The sequence below is a fragment of the Daktulosphaira vitifoliae genome, unplaced genomic scaffold (assembly GCF_025091365.1).
Source record: "Daktulosphaira vitifoliae isolate Bord-2020 unplaced genomic scaffold, ASM2509136v1 Scaffold_5, whole genome shotgun sequence".
Classification (NCBI taxonomy): Eukaryota; Metazoa; Arthropoda; class Insecta; order Hemiptera; family Phylloxeridae; genus Daktulosphaira; species Daktulosphaira vitifoliae.
In genome coordinates this window covers 16,191,470-16,212,701 of record NW_026099576.1, presented here as the reverse complement: position 1 = coordinate 16,212,701, position 21,232 = coordinate 16,191,470, and the positions used below count along the sequence as shown (strand labels likewise).

The 21,232-nt window shown below is 23.6% G+C and overlaps 1 protein-coding gene across 8 annotated transcripts; it reads right to left on the bottom strand.

The window, feature by feature from the left end:
• Positions 1-257: 257 nt before the first annotated feature.
• Positions 258-21,232, bottom strand: LOC126907255 (transcription termination factor 2-like). 8 transcript variants are annotated; one of them, XM_050688383.1, is made up of 31 exons: positions 21,044-21,229; positions 18,551-18,930; positions 17,695-17,834; positions 17,299-17,452; positions 17,169-17,228; positions 16,767-16,864; positions 15,476-15,613; positions 15,277-15,405; positions 13,798-13,953; positions 13,611-13,730; positions 13,413-13,487; positions 13,246-13,335; positions 13,042-13,184; positions 12,836-12,986; positions 12,576-12,776; positions 12,452-12,503; positions 9,821-10,167; positions 9,269-9,421; positions 8,183-8,312; positions 7,802-7,997; positions 7,300-7,443; positions 7,037-7,237; positions 6,730-6,846; positions 4,963-5,174; positions 4,697-4,903; positions 3,958-4,163; positions 3,786-3,883; positions 2,236-2,399; positions 1,990-2,151; positions 1,058-1,267; positions 263-943 (listed from the first exon to the last, which is right to left on the bottom strand). In XM_050688383.1, exons 4-31 carry the CDS (start codon positions 17,344-17,346, stop codon positions 623-625), a joined length of 4,329 nt encoding a protein of 1,442 aa, XP_050544340.1. In that variant the 5' UTR covers positions 17,347-17,452; positions 17,695-17,834; positions 18,551-18,930; positions 21,044-21,229; the 3' UTR covers positions 263-622. The 8 variants fall into 8 exon arrangements, with proteins under 8 accessions (XP_050544342.1, XP_050544341.1, XP_050544346.1 ...); XM_050688385.1 differs by lacking the exon at positions 17,695-17,834 and having other exon boundaries at positions 258-943; positions 4,963-5,171; positions 21,044-21,232; XM_050688384.1 differs by lacking the exon at positions 17,695-17,834 and having other exon boundaries at positions 261-943; positions 15,277-15,402; positions 21,044-21,230.

Genomic DNA, 21,232 nt, shown 5'->3' with positions numbered 1-21,232 from the left:
CAAATCTGTATTTACTAAGAATAATAAATTTGTTTGCAGATATATTCCTTACAATTAGTAAAATGACAATATTAAGCCATTTGATTTTATTTTGAATAATGTATCGCATTACAATAATGCTGAAAAGTTATAAATAATAAACAATATATAATATAAATTTTATATTATATATTCATAATATATCACAAAGATCTCTTAGATTTAAGTATATACTATGTAACCGCATTCTTTGCATTCCTCTTGGTCATTGAATAAAAGTACAAAAGAAAAATTGTAAATGAGTTTATATCGTTCAACAAGTAATTTTTTTTTCATATAATAATACAAATAAATAAATAATAATTAATAACTTCTTTTTAAGAGTATGTTTACACTTTAAACAACATTCATCAGCAGTATAAAATTATAAATAATTAAAAATAAATGTTCAATACAAAAATACTTAAGTATCCACGACAAAAGGTGAAAAATATTCAAAATAAGCATAAATCAAATTTATATAAAAATAATTATTTGAATAATTCACAAAATAGATTCAAAAAGTGAACATATTTAACAAATAATATTACTCTTTAACATACTTTGGTAAAAAATATAAATATTATTCAATATTAATTAACAATTAATAAATAAATGATTTGACTTTAAATATTTCCATGAGATCATTTAAGGAAATTTTTGAGGCTGCCACTTTATTAGTTCCATTAAATAAGTTTTCAGCAATTTCGAGTTTAGCATTTTGAAGAGCTTGAATAGACATTTCTATAGTATCTGTACATACAAATTTGTAGATATTAACTGGCTTCATTTGGCCTACTCTATATATACGATCACAAGCCTGAACTTCTAGTTGAGGATTCCAATGTATATCTACAAGAAACAGATGATTAGCAGCAACCAAGTTTAGGCCAACACCACCCGCAGTTAAAGAGAGTAACATGATCTATAAACACAAAAAGGATTAATTACTATTGTTTTTTTATTTAATAAAAACAAATACTAAACTTTTAATATAATTAAATTAGTGTAATATTAAATAATATAATAAAAACATTACTTTTGGTCCTGAATGAAGATTATTAAATTCATTCACCAATTTACTTCTTGCTTTTACTGGGACTGCTCCAGAATACATTACCATATTGACATTATATTTAGATAACTGATTTTCAATGAGATACAACATACTAGGCCACTGCGAAACAATAATTGCTTTGTCATCTGTATTTAAAACTTTATCTTGAACAAATTCACAAACAGCTTTTATCTATTTGAACAATAAAAAATAAATAATACAATATAAATAATTTATATACCAACTGGTGTTGTCTAATAAAAGAAAGGTCTAAACCACCTAAATCATATTTAAAAGATTATAAAATCTCTCCCAATAATAAATCTAGATAAAATATAATATCTAATTAATAAATGAAAATTAAAAAATATATCTCACAAAATGAGTTCGAGGTCAAATTCTTTTCTTAACCGCTATCAAAGTTATGAACTTTTTACCATATAAGTTTTGTTAAGATAACAATTAAAAAAAAATGTATTTTTCAAAAATTAAAAAAAAAACATTAGAGAATAATATTATTTCTATAACTATATCACATTTAAATTTTTGGTAAATTTATTCAAGTTTAATGAACTGAAAAAAGAATTTTATAATATGATAGACTAATAATAAAAAGCATTAATTTTCTCAATTAAAAAATCTTGGAAATAAAATTCATTCATATACACTGTATATGAAAAATTTAGTTTAAAACTTTTTATTTAATCAAATTGTTTTAAGCTTGAAAATAATTAATAGTGTTTGCTATTTTAACATAGCCCTAAGATAAAAATAACCCTTTTTAAACTTGGTCAAGATTGCATTAGATTTGATTACCAGTTATTATTTTTGACTAAATCCATTTTAAGTTATGTAGAATATTCTTTACATAAGGCATTAATTAGAGAAGACTAAGAAAACTAGTTTTTTCTTACTTTTGAACTTAGCCAAGATTCTTCAAATATTTTACTTTCATGAATTACATCAGACTTTTTATCAAAGAGTTTTTTTTCTTCATCAAGATTGAATTTACCTAAATCTTTTATATAACGATTTTCTATACCTTCATTTTTGATAAATTCTCTTTTATCAATTTTCTATATTATTTACACATGTAAAAATATTTTTACTATAATTTCAACTATAAATTAACAATTTAAATTTAAGTTTTAATAACTTACTCCTTTTATTAGGCATGGATGACAACATATTTGACGCAATCGTAATAATAATACTATAAAATGGTAAGTTTGAACAACTTCAATGTTTTTAAGCTGTTGAAACAATTTTTGAAGTTCTGGATGACCTTTAAAAACATTATCTTTTCCATGTTTTGCTTCTAAAACTAAACTTTATAATTTACTACTATCTATAATTTTTAGCTTCGATGCGAAGCGGAGAAGGTATTAATTTTACTGTGATGTTTTTTTTTTTTTTTTTTTTTTTGTTTGTTGCCACTTATTCTCAGCTCTCACTGGACCGATTTCTTTCAACAATACGTCAAAAATCACAAATCGTATCTAGTTGAAGACATTACCCTTAAAAATTGAAAAAAATTCCCTCGTTCCCCGCAAATGGGGGAAATATCCAAAAAAATTACAAATTTAAAAATCGCTAATTTTCGAAATTTTTTCACTTTTTTTTCTTAAAACTTCCATAACTTTTTGAAAAATCAACAAACCAACATAGTTTTTTTTTATACTAAAACCTTAGATATTTACCTTTCATTTGATATCATTTTTTTGAAAATCTATCACTTAACCTGCTCATTGGGGGGGATTAAAAATAGCAAATTTTTTAAAAAAATTAATTTTTTAACTTAATTTTTGAAAATGTTCCGGAAATACTGCGTCCTTTAAACATATATCAAATTAAAGCTTATTTTATGTACTATAAAATGAAAAAAAAAAATTTGTCCCGACACTTTTTCTTCTACATTTAAAAGGCTGCCGTAGTTAAAAAAACACTACTTTGTGTTATTAATTTTCGATTTTCGATTTTAAATTTTCAACTTAAAAATGCTATAACTTTTTGAAAAATGTATATATCAGCACAAATTTTTTTTTTCTAAATACATTATAAGTACATCTTTCATTTGACATACTTTTTATTAAAATTGGACAATTTCCCCTTATATAGGGGGCGTTCAAAACTTGAAATATTGTAAAAAACATAGATCGTTTTCAACTGAACTTTTGAAAATGTTCCAGAAATACTGTGTTCTTTAAACATATATCAAATTAAAGCTTATTTTATGTACTATAAAATGAAAAAAAAAATTTGTCCCGACAACCTATCTTCTATGTGCAAATGGCTACCATATTCAAAAATATGCTATTTTAACAAATTTTTTTTTTAAATTAAACACTATCTACAGATTTGCATCGAAGCGTTTTTTATGATAGTGATTTTAATCACTGTCAGATATCATCTATACTGGACCCAACTGTGACCCAACCCACGACCCCACTGTGCCGCCACCCCACTGTGCTACCGTTTATTTTTTTGTATGAAATAAAAAAATTATTAATTAATAAAAAAAATACAATATTTTGATTACAGGCATAATGTATAGGGCGATTCATTTATCGTTAACTATTAACAATAAATCAATCATTCTGCAATGTATAAGAAGTTTCATGACATAATAACATTTTATTACAAACAACATTTTAATTTTTTTTAGTTTCAAAGCTCGCATATCAAATCTAAAAATTCAGATAATACTCACCATCTAAATATTTTCTATTTTTATTAATGTGATAGTCATCATTATAAATAAAATTTTCACGTTTTGCTTTATCTGTTAAATATTTTTCAAATAATGTACTAAAAATTTAAAAACTATATAAATTCTCTTTAACTAAATTTCAATAATTATTTAAATTGAAACTGAAACTTACCTAGAGAACTGCAATAACTGTTCATAAACTTCTTTTTCTTCTTTACATAATTTTACAGGCACAACATGAAAACTTTTACATGGTATTCTAAATGAAGTAAGCTTAGCAAGCTCAATTTTAGTACGCCTTAACATTAACACATTAGCTAACAAAGATAATCTATGCTTACCAGCTTCATCATTATTATCAACCCAACGTTTCCAAATCTAAAATAAAAACTAATTACTATCATAATTTATGACATTAAAAATGTATCTATTTATTAAATATAAATGTATAAAATAGTTATCCTTCATACTTTTCTCAATTTTCACATTTGAAATTAATAATTAAATACATTAATCACCCTTGATGATTTTTCATAGTTACTTTATTTAAAGATTTTAAATAATTATATATGCAGTGTTCAGTAAGCATGAAAACAGGTTAGTTGTTAATAATAATAAGAACAATAGAAATCTGTTTCCTTATTCACTGAACATCAATATATATATATATATATTATATAATATATAATGTTATGTCAATTTATTGATTAATAATTATTGTTTAATCCATCCATTATACCTTATGAGGCTGTCAACTTTAATTTTATAAGCTAAGTAATATATATATTGACATTTATAAAAATTGAATCCCTTAAGGGATACAAGGAATGAATTAAAAAAATTCTTAATAATTTATAAATCAATTTCATAAATTAAAAAGTTCCAAAAATAAGTTTCTTGAGTTTACTGACATTCCAGTCATCAAAAGGATGGCAGCCAATGAATTTCAATAAAGTAAAGAAATCAGCTTCTTTATTATGTATAGGTGTTCCAGTAATTGCCCATCTATAAATACTAGACAAACTACAAACAGAAAAAGATGTTTGACTTTTATAATTCCTTATAACATGTGCTTCATCTAGTATAATACGTTTCCACTTAATTTTGAACAGGGGACTCTGAAAAAAAAGTAAAATGTCAATTTTTTTTTTCGAATATATACTTTTATAATACAGACATAATCCTTGATTTTGTAATCCCACATAACTTTTTGATAAGATGTAATTACAATATCTTTTTCTAAGAGATTCTTCTCTGTCAAGTTTTTATTTGATCCATAATATTGGATAATGTTTAATGTATTAGTCTTCAATTTAGTTAAAACTTCAAACTCCCATTGGTTAATTAATGATGCTGGACAAACAATTAATGTCCCTCCATTTACCACTACTAAAATATGGATACTTATTCTGAGATTCATTTAAAAGTAAAAATATAAACTGTAAGTTTCAGAAAATAAAGTGTATTTAAATTACTAAAGTAAAATACATATTTTATATTTCTAAGATGGAAAAATTGGAATTTATGGTACTGAAGAACTTTTTTTTTTTACACACTCTAGACACTAGGGTGCACCACCCGAAATTCTTGCGACATATTACGATATGAAAAGTTTTTTTTTTCAATTCACAATCATATCATAGCGATCTGCGTGTGCCAAAGAAGCACCAAAAATACAAAAATCCGAGATCCGACCAAAACTCTTGGCGCTACAAGCATTTGAAATTAATCAAATTTTAATGAAAAATAACAATTTTTCTGTATATCAATAATATTTGTACACATCCAAGTCCACACGCAATGTTTTTCATGAGCATCTACTCATTTTTGCGCATATGATTATTGTAAACCTTAATTTGTAAAGTATGTATTTTTATAACGATTTAATTTTCTTTTCAGTTCATAATTAATATACGATGTTATTAATTGATTGTATTAGTTACTATCTTTTTTTTTGATGTTTTTTATTTATATGTATTATGTTGAGTTTATTAAGCATACTTTTATTGAGATACTTTCTGTAGATTTCTTTTAAATATGTTTAAATAAATAAATTTATTGATATTAATCATGTATATCGTTATACATATCTGTTGTATATATAACTTGTTTTATAGTGAGCTTACTGTTCAATTGTACTATTTTAGATTTGAACTTTTTTTTTATCCTCACGCAGAGTTTATATTAGGACACTATTTTGCATTTAGGCGTAGCACTATATTTTATGAAGGAATGTTATGTTATGTTATAAATAAATTTCAAGACAGTTATAATTATATAAATTTGTACATCCATTATCAGAACAGTTAAGTATTAATAATTTTATTTTTGTCATATATGATGTATGAGTATGAGTTTATCGTAAAAACTGTGATCCATCTATGATAACTATGCTATCCAACGTAAAATATTAAATACCCTCCTAAAATAATTTCTAAATATGTCTAAGAGAAATATACCTCATTAACAAACGTCAACCTTATACCCAATACTTTTTACTATACTCTTTTTGAATTTTCCTAATTTTAATATATTTTTGTTACACCGATTCTGATGTAATATTTTTTCTGCAAAACACTTATCGTGCTTGGCGTAGCTGGGTACTCCTACCGGAATCAGTGGCCTACTTATGATGAAGGCCTCAAGAGGCTTACCTGCCAAAGTCGCGTAAGACTCGTAGGGCCCCGGGTCTGGGATGGAACCCCAGCTTGGTGAAGCCTAGTTTCTATATATTTTTTAAGTAAGGGAAAATAAATTCTAGTATACCCATTACTATTTTACAATTTTATAAGACATATTTTAAAAAATATAATTAATTTATGTTTTACATTATTAAAGATATTAAAGATATTTTTAACTGATACTTTTATATAAGAATTTATATTTTAAATTATTTAGATATAATATTGGCTTTAAATAATATTCTGAAATATCATTAACTCACATTTATTTCTATCTATGTCATTAGAAACACTTTGATAATTTCTTCCAGGGTTAGTTTTGGAATCTTTCAAAATCAATGAAATCATTGTCAACGTTTTACCTAATCCCATATCATCAGCTTAAAAATTAAAGTTTGATTAGTATTAAAAAAGTAAAAGATAATAAAGTTATTTTATTTTTTAAGATAAAGATATGTGGAAGTAAGCTATTATTAAAGTTGAAAATACAAAATATAAAATCAAAAATGTTAACAAAACTATAATATTTTAAGAAGTTTATACCTAAGTTGTAAATATGAAAACACAAACCTAATATTCCACCATGTGGTATTTGACTTTCTCTCCACATTAGCCAAGCAATGGCATGTTTTTGATGTTCCATGAGAGGTAAATTTAAACCTTGAGGATCATCTAAAAATATGTCTGCAGTTGGACGACTTTCCAAAGACTTATGTAGCATTTCCAAAACATCAAATATTAATATTTGTTGTGCATGGTAGGTGCTAAGAGCTAAATATATATATATTTATAACATTTCCTTTTTAATACTTAAACGTTAGTATGAAATATACCTTTATCACCCATTGCATTTAAATTTATATTAGATGCTGCCTTTTTTCCTAAAACTTTATTGACATTTAATGATTCTGAAACAACTAGAGGAATATCAGGGCAAACAATTTTCTTTTCTTCAGTATCCTCTTCATCAGATAAACCTAACACATGATTTAAAAACATAAATGAACAAATTTAATTTTGAATTCATTTAAATAAGTACTAATATTTAAGGAATTGGCCTAGCCTAGGGGTAGAAACATATGTTTCAATGCATGGAGTCTAGTGTTCAATTCCCAGGGTGCCAACAAGATTTTTCTTGTGATTATTTCATTGGTGGTATCGGGTTTGGTGCAAGCCCATCATAATACCTGTTCCATCCATCATAGCCCTAGCCAAGAACTATCTTTGATTCCCTAACTTGTAAAAGAGTGCCACTACCCTCTGTATCATGTTAAGTTCAGTAATTAGAAGGATGTAAAACCGATCATTTTTTCTATTTAAAGAACTAATATTTACCTTTTATTTTAATATCATGAAGGTTATTTAATTCGGTTGTACTTAAATTCATAATATTTAATTTATTACTGCCATTAGACAAATAACTTCTATTTTTTTTTTTTTCATCGGAATCCATTTTAGAAGAAAGTACTTTACTTAGAAACTCTTTAATCTTGGGATTTGAATTTTCATTATTAATACTCTTGGATCTTTTCTGATTAAAAAAAAGATATACAATCAAATAGTTAGTAAAATATAATTAAAAAGGATATATTTTTTAAACAATTCTTGAGTAAAATCAAAACATGTCAGTTTCAAATAAAGTTAAAGATTACAATTCTTTACAAGTATCTAAAATTAAATTAAGATTCAAGATTTCAAGCAAGTATTATTATTTACCCCAAATTTACTAGTTCTATCAGTAATTGAATGGTAAGACGAGTTATTTCCAGAACAATATGATTTATCAACACTTTTAGATGACATAATACTAGAGTTGATGGATTTAGATAGCTCACTAGAAGAAAGACTGAAAAAAATATATAGAATCATGATAAATAAGTTAACTAAGTTAAGATATATCATAAGTTTAAGTTGCAAAAAAAATTGTTTTAGAGGAGAGTCTTTACTAAAATATTTTAGATACAGACACCACATGGCTTGTGTAGAAATTTCAACTTCAATAAATTAAAAAAATTGAGTTGTCTTTTATCAAAATATAATTGACTAAATTCCATATTAATATTCAATTCTAGTTTGTAAGTAATAATTTTTATTTTTTTTATTTATATACATTTATACATTATATATTAAACTGCTGGTAAATTTCAGTTATTTCACTCAAAAATAGATGAATGAAATCAGTAAAATACTGATTTTTTATTTATACTATTAATATAATTTGATTTTAACATATTAAGATAAAATTTTCTAGAAGCCAGCCAATTAAAAAAAATTAGTTATCTTAATTTTTGTTAAATGGAATAATTTAACTGAAAATTTTCCAAGAAATCTCTTTTTGATTTTTATGAAAAGTCGATGTAATACACTCTGGAAAAATCCTAATTTTTATCATAATTTCAAAAAAATCAATTTTTAAGGTACTTGGAGAGTGTTGCTTTACAGAGAGCAACTAAAGTACATGATCCTAGTAAATTTTAATCTTAATAAGATAAAATAAATAAATAGTTATTTAAAGATTTAAAGAATATCAGAAATAACATATTAATAAAAAAAATGTAGGATAGATGAAGACGACAAAATAGAATTAAAGGTGAAAACCAGAGTGACTAAATGGTAAGCACCAGTACTTATGAGTTTCATGAAAACTTTGCCCATAACTGAATTAAATTAAATATCAATAAATAATCATATAATTTTCCTTAATAAGCGAATATTAATCAAAAAATTAATTAGTAGTAATTCCTTGCTTGCGTATAACACCATATTTTGGACTATTATTTGTAAGTCACAATTTATACTAACTCATTATCGGAATTTGTTTTCATACTACAATTAATAAAATGTTTGATTCTATAATCATTCTCGTCCTCATCAGATTCTTCATCAATACTACTTAGTTCACAATTTATCAATGATTCTTGATCATCATTAATATTCTTGAATAAGCAGCTAGAACTGAATGAAAATTTCTCAATAATAATAGAATAAAAAATTGCTAAAGAAAAATTTAATACCAAATTCTTAATCAGCTTTATATTAAAGTTCAATCTTTATGAAACTAAAATAACATTTATTATTTTTTAATTAAAATTATTCATTTTTGTGGAAATAACATTTTTTAATGTAAATTTGTATTATTTTTAATGAAATTTTTAATAATTTTGTACACAAGGGTTTTTATTAAGTTATAATATGAAGAATTGATCCCTTCAAAATATAAATAAACACAAATGGAAGAAATAGTTATTTCATTACATCTCAAAATGATGGCTCATGATTGGACTCCCAAACAAACTGTTTAAGTTTTCCTAGTCACCTTGCAAACTAAAAATTTAGTATATAATGAATTTTTACCTTAGAACACATGTGGATTTCAACCTTGGTTTATAAGCTTGACATTTAGCTACTTTTTGAGGAGTTGAACTGCCAAGCAATCCAATTGTTTTATTTTTTATTAATACACTGTTACATTCATTGAATGTTTCATCATTATGAACTTTAACACTATTTAATCCATTACTAGTATCGCTTTGTTCATAAGAACTATTTAATATATCATTTAAAAATATACTGCTTGCAATATCTTTTGTATCTTCTATGTTTACACCATATTTAACTAAATCATTTTTTGATGGCCTAAATACAACTGAATCATCATCTGATGAAGAAGACATATCCAAATCCATATGATTATTTTCTGCCTAGAATTCATTAAATTAATATATTATATAAATAGAATATTGTATTGAAATGTATTTTTAACATGTTAAGTACTTTAATAACTAGTAAATATATTATTCATAAAACTTATTCTATCTTCTTTTATATCAATACAGTAAATTCTTTAACTGCTTTTACAAAATTTAAAATTACACCAAAGTAATTTAGTTAGAGTTGTCAAAAAGTGATGTAATTATCAAACATGCATTACACATAGCATATTGTCATTAATGGAAAAAAGTGGAAATCTTTCATTTTATAAATGACATAAAAAACTAATTTTTATATTAACTAAAACTTTATTTATCATTTATAATTCATCATCAATTAAATATATCATAGAATTTTTTTCCAAATGAATGGATAATTTCATGAAAAATCACAATTAATTTCTAGTTGAACCATTATGGTCAGAAATTGAAAAATTTGCTCTCGTTCCCCGTAAATGGTGAAAATTTCTCAAAAAATTAAGATTTTTTAAATCGGTAAATTTCAACATTTTTTCAATTTATTTATTTTTCTAAAAATTGCCATAACTTATTGAAAAATGTACAAATCAAAATAATTCTTTATCATATTGAAACCATAGATATTTCTCTTTAATTTGATATAAATTTTTTGAAAAATCTGACTCTTTACTTGTTCACAGGGGGGATTTAAAATAACAATTTTTCCACACAAATTATACTTTTTCAAATTAATTTTTGAATATGTTCCTGGAAATAGTGACACTTATATTTAATCATAAATTAAAGCTTATGTAATGTACACTTTACTACAAAAAAAAAATTTTGAGATATATGAAAATGGTTATCATATTCAAAAATATACTATTTTTGTGTTAAAATTCTTGGTATTGTATATTAATTTATTATATAAATCTAATTGACATAGAATGTTAAGTTAAACTTATTTCAATTTTTTTTTTCTTTTAAGTCAAAATAAGTTATTTTAACATTTGAATCTATTTAAATTTCCAATTTTATCAAATGACGAATGCGACAAGTATTTGCCTATTTAGTAAAAATAAGTGCTGTGGCAATGATTTTTTTGCAATTTTTCCTTATTTCTTTTTAAGTTAGAAAAAATTTTCAACTAATTTTCTTTTATGTTATACTCGTTTTGAACTAGTTAGTAATAATAACAAAAATTAGTGGTGATGGAAAAAATATAATTGGAACTAAGAATAGTGTAAAAAATTGCTCAAGATAAGTAAATTTTTGACTCAGTTGAAAATTCCTTGTAGACTATTTATTCATAATTAACAACAAATTATCTACTGAAAAGTTTTGTATCTGGTCTTTCAATTTTTATACACATTTGCCATAAAAGTAATAACTACTTTATAATTTGTTAGTATTTCTCCATAAATATTACAATAGTAAATTATTAAATATCAATTTCATACTACGTTGAATTGATTTAATAGATATTTAATCATATATTATACTTAGAAATCATAGACTACTAAGTAGTAACAATGAAGGAAATAGAAGTTAATTTTGCTTTTGAATAATCCACCAATTTCCTAAAATTTAACACTATCTACATATTTGCATCAAAGCATTTCTTATGATAGTGATTTTAATCACTGTATACTATATATAATCATCTATACTCGTCCCAACTATGCCACACTCACTCTGTGCCGCGACCTCACTATGCTACAGTTATAATACATATTAACATATTAGATTTAATATGACAATACAAAATTGAACTAATACTAACATTTTGAAATAATTTTTTTAATAAAAAAAAAAAAATTAACTAATAAAAAATAACTAAAAGTCAAACTTAAATAAATTTAATGATACTTGAAAAAAATTAAGTTCTAAAATTTCAAAAAAAGTTTGTCATAAAAAAAATCATTTGGTACAATTATCTGAATAAAATAGTTAAAATGTTATATACTTATAATATATATATATATATATATATAACATCTATATTGATAAGTATAGCCATTGTATGACAAATTATTTCACCTAAACTAAGTGTTTTTTTTTATTATATAATTTTTCTGAAGTATCGCTAGTTTAATCAAAATAAATTCTAATAAAAATTTAAAAATTTGAACTTTTTATAAATTCTGAGTTATTAAATATTACTACAAAAATATAGTGAAAGATGATATCTTTATAATACTTTTTAATAAGATTTAATCATATAATGTTCTTATAAAAGTACTTTATAACTATCTACAGAACTCTAAGTACCATTTACACTTATGATAAAATGGTTTTCGATATTAAATATAATTGCCAACTGTACTGTTGTATTGCTACTTACAAGAGGATGTGTAACTAATAATGTGCTGAAATTAATAAATAAAAAAAAACATTACTTTCTTGAATTAAATATTAAATAAATTGAAGTTATTTATCACCTTTCTGAATCGTTTTTATGTTGATTAAATATTGGTTGGGTTAAATCTATTATATCACACATTATTTGAGATTTGCAAAATGTAGATTGATTATGAAAACTCTTAGCACTTGTATCAGGTTTTGTACATTCAACATTATATTCTTCATGAAAATTTGTAATAACATTGGAAATGGTAGAATTATTAGATAAATAGTCCGGTCTATACAAAAAATTTTTCTTTAAAAATTTACATTTTATAAATAATTTTAAAATTCATACATTTGCTGTGATCCGAAATAAAAACCCGAAATAAAAGCATCATTTATTTTCATTTTATTTTTATAACTTTGATCTGATGCTTCATTTATACTCTTATAAGTTCTATTTAAATTAGTTTGCACATCAAATACATCATCTGATCTAAAAATAGTAAAAATATTATGCATTAATAAATCAGATAATGTATATACATATGATAATTTACGGATAATCATATAATTTGGTTTCATCATGCGAATCTATTTTATTATTGTCTATGTCCATATGTAATTCACAATTGTATTCCAAATCATAGTTTAAATCACATTTAGCTGTAGATAAATCCTGAGAACTATTACTACATTGACTTCTAAAATATGGAAATCATTAAATATTTTATTTGAAGTAAATTATAAAATAAAAATATTTACAAATATTTTGTAGATATATTGGACTCATTAAATTGCTTCTCATTGAAGTTTTTTTTGGTGAACTCATAATCTTCATTTAACAATTTTACCCTAAAATAATGATAAAATTGATTTTTTTTTTAAAAAAAACATTATAATTAAAACAGATCATTATAAAAATATCTTACGATGGTGTCCCAAAATAAAAATCTGTTGGAGAAAAAAATGATAGACTTGTTTTATTTACCAAATTAAGATGACACCTAAAATCATAATTTAAAAAATAGTAATAAAATATTAGTTGATAATTCAAAACATTATAATTCTGTAAATGTACTAACAGTATATAACTAAAAATATATTTATTTAAATAAATAATTACTAACTGATGAAGATTACTATTTGAATTATATTCTATAACATGATTGGAAATATTAGAACTATATAAATCTTCCCGAAACATAATGGGACTTGCATTAAAATCATCTCCCATAGAATCATGAAATCTAATATAATCATCCAAACAAAGTTTTAGCATAAGTTTTTTAAAATTATACAATAAATGGAACTTACAAACTATAATCACTTTTGAATAATTTTGATAGATTGAATTTAGAAAATACATTATAGGATTTAACATTAGATTCCATATCACATTCATGAGTAGAATTGAATAAATTATGTTTTAATTGTATAGGAGATATATCTAAACTATTTTCCTTATCAGATCTAAAAAAAAGTTGACAAATAGTTACTAAAAATATTCTTACCAATAAACATTAAAAATAAATTCTGGTGTTAAATTAAGTGTAATAATGTAATAATTTTTAATTCTGCCATTAATAAAAATAAGATATTTTTTTAAATATTATATTTAATACTGAATTCTTTCCTTGCCTTTAATCTAAATACTTGGGGTCGGCTACCTTTATCCTCAATTTCCACTTGACACAATCTCCCACATCATCTACACACACACATTATATCATATTTAATAACATCCTCCATCTCTTTTTTGTTCTTCCTCTACCTCTTCTTCCCTCAACATTAATTTCTATAACTGTTCTCTTGCAGCTTAAGATTCCTCTCTCCTAATAAAATAACCAAACCATCGTAGTCTATTTTCTCTCATCTTATCCACAATTAACACTACACCTATACTCCCTTTTATATGTTCATTCCTTATCCTATCTTCTCTAGTCACTCTACTCATCCATCTAAGCATTCTTATCTCTGCTACACTCATTCTCTGCTCTATTCTCTTGTCAACTGTTCAACACTCTAAACCATACATCATGTCATATAGAACTTACCATTCAACTTCATTAGAATTCTCCATCGCCTAACACATCAAACACTTATCTCCACTTCACCCACCCTCACTTAATCCTGTGTCTTACATCCTTGAAAAATCTTATTGGCACCCTGGGAATTGAACACTAGAACTCCATCCATTAAAACATGTTTCTACCCCTAGGCCAGGCCAATTCCTTAAGTACCATCATATATATCCTCTATTAAATTATTGTACCTATCATATTAAATATCAATTATATTATTACGACTCCTTTCTCATTAATACTAACTATAATACCTCGCATGGTACTCTATTACATACTTTTAGTGCTCATGGTGCTTTATTATATGCAACCAAATCTATAAATACCATACACAGATTTTTCTTTTTTTACCTAAACTTTTCTTTTAGTTGTCTCACACAAAAATTATTTTAAAAAATATTTAATACTGAAATGTTCTTCTAAATTCAACTTAAATAACAATATTTGCAGAATTTTTATTTAAACAATATTCTATTTGACCAGCAGTTTTAAAATTTATAAAAATCAATATTATTACTACATATTTATGTAATTTCTAGTGTTATATCTATAATTATAGCACTCTTAGGTTAAATTAATTTTTTGTGTAGTCTTCACAATTGGTCTATGCATAAATACAACACTAGTAATTAATATTTCATAAAGAGTAAATTGTTAAACAACACATTAATGTTAAGTAAAATAATGTTTGAACAATCCTTATTCAACTTACTGATTCTTCAATGTTGCATCATGTAATGATACATCAATCTTAGCATATTCAGTTTTAGCTTCTTTAATATTATAATTATGATCTTTATTTACAGAACTCAAGAGGTTTAGGTTTTTCTCATTATTACTTCTGTTACAATAAAAAATTGAATATTATTATTACATCAAATCTAAAGTTTTAATCATGCACAAATACTCACTTTGATTTAAAATCATTATCATTCTTTTGAATACATAACATGTAATTATTTTCAACTGCAACAATGATATCATCTATTATATCCTTTATTACGTCATTGACATTTTCTTTATCTTCAATATAAAAACTGTCATATGTACTAAAAATTGATTAATACAAAGAATGAAAATCAATATTTTTTATATAAATTAATATTAATATAAATGTATAACAGTGTAATAACAAAAAAGATGTAAACATAATTTATTGTAAATTAGAGATAGAAACATGTGCTTCAAATCAAAATAGATATTTAAAATTCAAAATCAATTATATTGTTAATAAGTCTTTTAAAGTAGCATAATTTAATAAAATTGTTGTTATTACCTACGATAATAAATAAAAAGTACAATTTTATTTTATTAAAGGTTTTTATTTAAGTGTTTACTTTCCCATCACTGTTACTAATCATTTCAACTTTAAGTGATGATGTTATGGAGGTGATTCTTTTATCATAAAACAATTAATTAATCAAAAAATAAAAATAATACTAAGAATTTATCTTTGATATTTCTTTTAATTCCATGTTTTTCACAATTTATCAAACATGACACATTTTTTATGTTCATTTGTTATACTTTATAAGGGTTTCAAATTTATTTATTCAAATAGCAATATACATAATAAAAATCACTTGTGGCTATTACTCTAAATATATTTTATTTATTTTAAATACATAATTAACTAGTTTGTTTTTAGATAATTACCTAATTAAGAGAATGACTAACCGATAACAATTTTTGAACCAGGATTTAGGAATGTATGATGTTAAATTTAAAAGTTAACATTTTTGTACCTATAAGAAGTGTAGTATGTTACCATTAAAAAAATAAAGTAGACGCCTTTATTAAGTATAAGAAATGAACATGAAAAATACTTCATAGTTGATAAATAGAGAAAAGCAAGAAACTAAAAACAATTCTCATTATTATTATTTTTCAAATAATTAAAATTTTACAAGTTTCTTCAACAAGATAAAATTTTTTTTTTTATAAAACTTAAAATAATAACTATAGCATAACTCTTATTTATGGGTCAAGTTATTTAGCTTAAAGTGGTAATATTTGAAGAGGTATTCAGGTTTAATTTAATTTTTGAGAATCTTATTTAAAGTAAATTTTAAAATCTTAATTAAAATAGATATTTCTTCAATTACAAGGAAGTATATTGTCAACACATTAACTAGAACAAAATCTTAAACAAGCTATATATTATAATTATCTAACGTTAAAATAAATTTTAAATGATATTACCTGTCAAATATAATTGATTGATTGTAACTACCAAAATCACAATTTTTTTCTTGAATATAGCTAGCATTATTTAATGATATTTGATTAAATCTATCAATCTATTATGAATTATAAAAAGTACATATTATGAAAACTCAGATAAATTTATGCATAAAAAAGTATAATAAATGTAGTAATTTAATGAGAATTTCTAAATCCAAAACTAGATTCACAAAGTAAAATACTTTAAACTTAGTTTAATTCTATCAAATAATAAACTAATATTTTTAATAAAACTAGTAATCAAGAAAAAATTCAAAAAATCATATTTTTCTCAGTTAACCTTGATTAATTGTACTAAAGTAGTTAATTGATTAGAATTGTCTTTAATAAGTTATAGTTAAAAATCTTTAAGTCTCTTACTTCAGTGTAATTAAACAATGCAGACCTTTTTCTTTTGAAATTATTATTTTTTCCATCAACCTAAAATAGGATAATTAATAAATATGAAGTAGTATTTATATCAACAAAGATTTTTTGTTTTATTACATACGTTTGAACATTTGGAATTATTTGTAAAAGAATCATTCTCTTCCATCATAATATAAGAAAAACAAAGAATGCTTTAAAATAATTTCTTTATGCTTAAATTAATATCTTATGAAACATCCAATTTCAAAAATATATTATCTGCATTTGCTAAAAAACTAAATTTCAATATTAATGAAACAGTTTAAAAATTAAGTCTAAAAATAAGGTGCACACAATAGCAGCATAAGTTGTTTTGTTTATCCATAATATTAAGACTTAGTTATACAAAAATTATTATAAAGAAAAAGCCCTATTTAAGGTAAATAAACACATAACTAAGTGACATTTGATAATAAAAATAATTGTTCATTTTATTGTTTTAAAATTAATTTCTATTGCAAATTGGTAAAAACTTCACCTTGATTCACATCAAAATATTTCTGCCTTTGATTATTTAAGTAGAATTTAATTTCTTCAAAGTCAATTTTATTCATAACATTTGTGTGCTATATTTTACCGATATATTTTTGTTCTTAACCAATTTGTTGAGTTTTTTTACTTAAAAGGAATAACTTATTATTTTATTAATAGATAAAAAAAAATATGCTATTCATAAAATATAAAAATGCAGTAATCTTTTTTTTGGATAATGATTTAATTTAAAAAAAAAAATAACTAGTCGATAACAACTTTTGGATATAGCTGTAGGAGAAAAGTAGGTTCTGCTATTTTATAACTAAACATTTCCTGACCTTACAGTTCCTCTACTCAATATAAATATGTCAATAACTTCCAAAATACTAATAAAAAAGTTGTTATCGACCAATCAGTTTCTTAATTAAATCATTATTAAATAAACTAATTGATTAGGGGTGTCGCCATTTGAAATATTAAAATTGACACTTGTAAGGTATAAGGAATGAACATAAAAAAAACTTAATGATTGAAAAACTGAAAGAGACATTTAACTAAAAAAAACAAGTAAAAAAAAATTATTACATTATTTATATTTTTCAATTTATTAAGTAGTTCATGGTACATTAATCTCTCAGTATTTATATTGAAATAATAATATGAATTAGTTTTTAAAATATTACTTAAAAATTTTAAAAGAAATATATAAGACCCGCTCTACACACAATAAATAATATCAATTTTTTTTCTTTCTCGTGTTATAAACGTAAATTCTATATAAAAAAAAATTTCCTATTAAGATTTAATAATATGAATAACTTATTTAACTATCTAATAAATTAAACCTTTTCAATACTTACAGGACATAAAAATTGTTGTTTTCTATACAGAATAATATACATTGCAATTGAACATAAACAATAAAGAGCTCACCTAATAAACTGACCGACTCAATTGTCACTTCTAAAAACTAGCGGAAGAATAAAATTACTTATTGTTGATAACAAAACTATGTAATAAAACTGCTTAATATAAAACATTGCTATTTCTGAGAATAAAAAATGAGGACAAAAGTTTATTTTTAAACTCGACCAACTGAAAAACATTGATAATCATATGTAAAAAAAAAAAATATTATGTCACGTGTAGAACTGGTTTTTGCATGTTAAGATAAAACACAGTACCCTCCATTTACCACACTTAAATGGACTCGCTTGTGCAAGTTTGATACTCATCACGCCTAAAATAAAATTTTGCCTATATGACAACAGCAAAATAAAAAGATCATTGCAGGCGGCATAATTTTAATTATGCTCCTGCATTACAAAATGATAAAAACAGAATGTTTTTAAAAAAAAAACTATAAATAATTTATATAACATGGTAGTTTTATTGTATAATTGATCAATTATGTTCGTCTTATCTTATACATTTATAAGGATTTAATAAACCTGTAAAAATACAATTTTTTTTTTTTATATAATTTAATATTCAAAAAGCTTAGTGGGTCTCACTGAGAAACCGTTATATGGTTATTTACATAGTAAATCTTTATAAAAAAAAGATTAAAAATTTAGAATTTGAAAGTAATTTAAAAATATATTAATACATTAATCCTTAATTAGGTTTTAGTATTATAATCATACCTTAGCCAGTGTTTTGTTTTTTATAAAGCTCAAAGCTATACTACTTATGTAAGTGTGCATTAAATTAAAAAGGTTAACTCATATGCGTTATGATAAACTGTTTTATTAAATTTATGGTATTACTATTTTCCTAATATCCGGTGTTAATTCCACGATTTAGGAGAAATAATAGATTTTTTTTACAATTATTTTGCATGTTTTGAAATAGAGGTTTTTTACATCCAACACAATAAAGTTTTTAAATAACTTGTTGGACGGGCTATTTGCATCTTTATTAAAATCGTTTTAATCGTTATGTTATGACAAGTTTGTAGTGAAAAAAGAGCGTTTTAATAAGCTCTACTCCATCCAACATATCGTAAGTTTTAAGATACACATTGAAATTTCCTTTACAAATTACAACACATTTAGATCCCTAGATATTTACAATATTTATAGCGTATAGAGCATAATGTTTGGTATAAAAGTGAGTGAAGTATAATGAAGGGTTTTTTAAAATTTAAATCTGCCATTAGAGCTCAGTCAACTATTTATTGTTTTCATATCAGATTCAATGTATTTAAATATTTCGCTCCATATGTTACTAGGGCAAATTAGAATTGTATTATCTGGGTAACATATTTTGAGGCTATTTAATTTTAGTGATTTTAAATCATTTAACTGATTGTTAAATGATTTAACATTGAGAGAGATAATGCAGAATCAATAATCTCCCCATAAGTTTCATTTAATTCAGAAATATTTGGTTTACAACGTATCAAATGATATATTTAATGCGCTCGATGAGGAAAAAAATGTTTGTTCAGTGAGTATGAAAACGGGTTTCTATTGTTTTCATTTTTTAACAATTGAGTTTTTTTCTTACTGAATATTTGTAGATTAAATATGGTTATTTTATTAACCCCTGGTGATGAACCATTTTTTTTTTAATTTGGGATAGCATTTTTAATTAACTTCTGACGTAATATTTTCAAAATTAATTAAATTAACATTCATTTGTTCATTTTAAATAATATTAATAGGTATTAAGATGTGAGCTTTTTATGTTCTTTTAAATATTGAACTAAAACAGAACCAACGTTTATAAAGTTCAATCATTAAGTTGTTTTATTAATATAACTGTGACTATCTACTGTTTTTTAGCCAGACATTAGAGTTTTGTATACAACGATTTTTAAATTATCTGTTTTATTATTTTTCAAAAAAATATATTTAATTAATTTTAAGTTAAGTTATGCATTGTTTCTAGTAATTTCTAGTTTTTTTTTTTGAGTTTATGATTTTAGCCTATATTATTAAACAAGTTAATTTATTTCTAAACCTTAAATATTAAATTTTCAACATGGTATTTAAAGGATGTTTTTATATTGTAAGCAGAGATGTATTTAAAATTTTGACGCCCTAGGTAAAGTTTTATTGCTGCATCTACACCTATCCCTTCTCTATATTATGTATTATAGCAAAATAAAAATGTTACCACCCTTTAATTCCAAAAAGAACTTGCTGCCCGAGATAATAGTACTTAACTCGTCTCTCTAAAACGACCCTGATTGTAAGTGCAAGTCTGTCCCTTTATCGCATAGTTTACAATAGCCATAGAAGTCCAAGATTTTAATTTTTTTTTACAAAATAGCGATCTCACAAGAAATATTATTTTTTAGTTTATTTAAATTATTTATTAAATAGCGAATAGCATTATAAACTTACTTGATTAACTCGCCCCAATTGAAGTTTTAATAAGATTGACTAATATTAGATAGTCGATTTTTAGCATGTCTGTAGGGATTAACAAAGATGTTAAATAACATGTCACAATGAATGCGTTTATATATGTTTATATGTTTTATCTTAGATGTACTGCAGTACGATAACACTCCGTGTATTATTTTTAGTCTT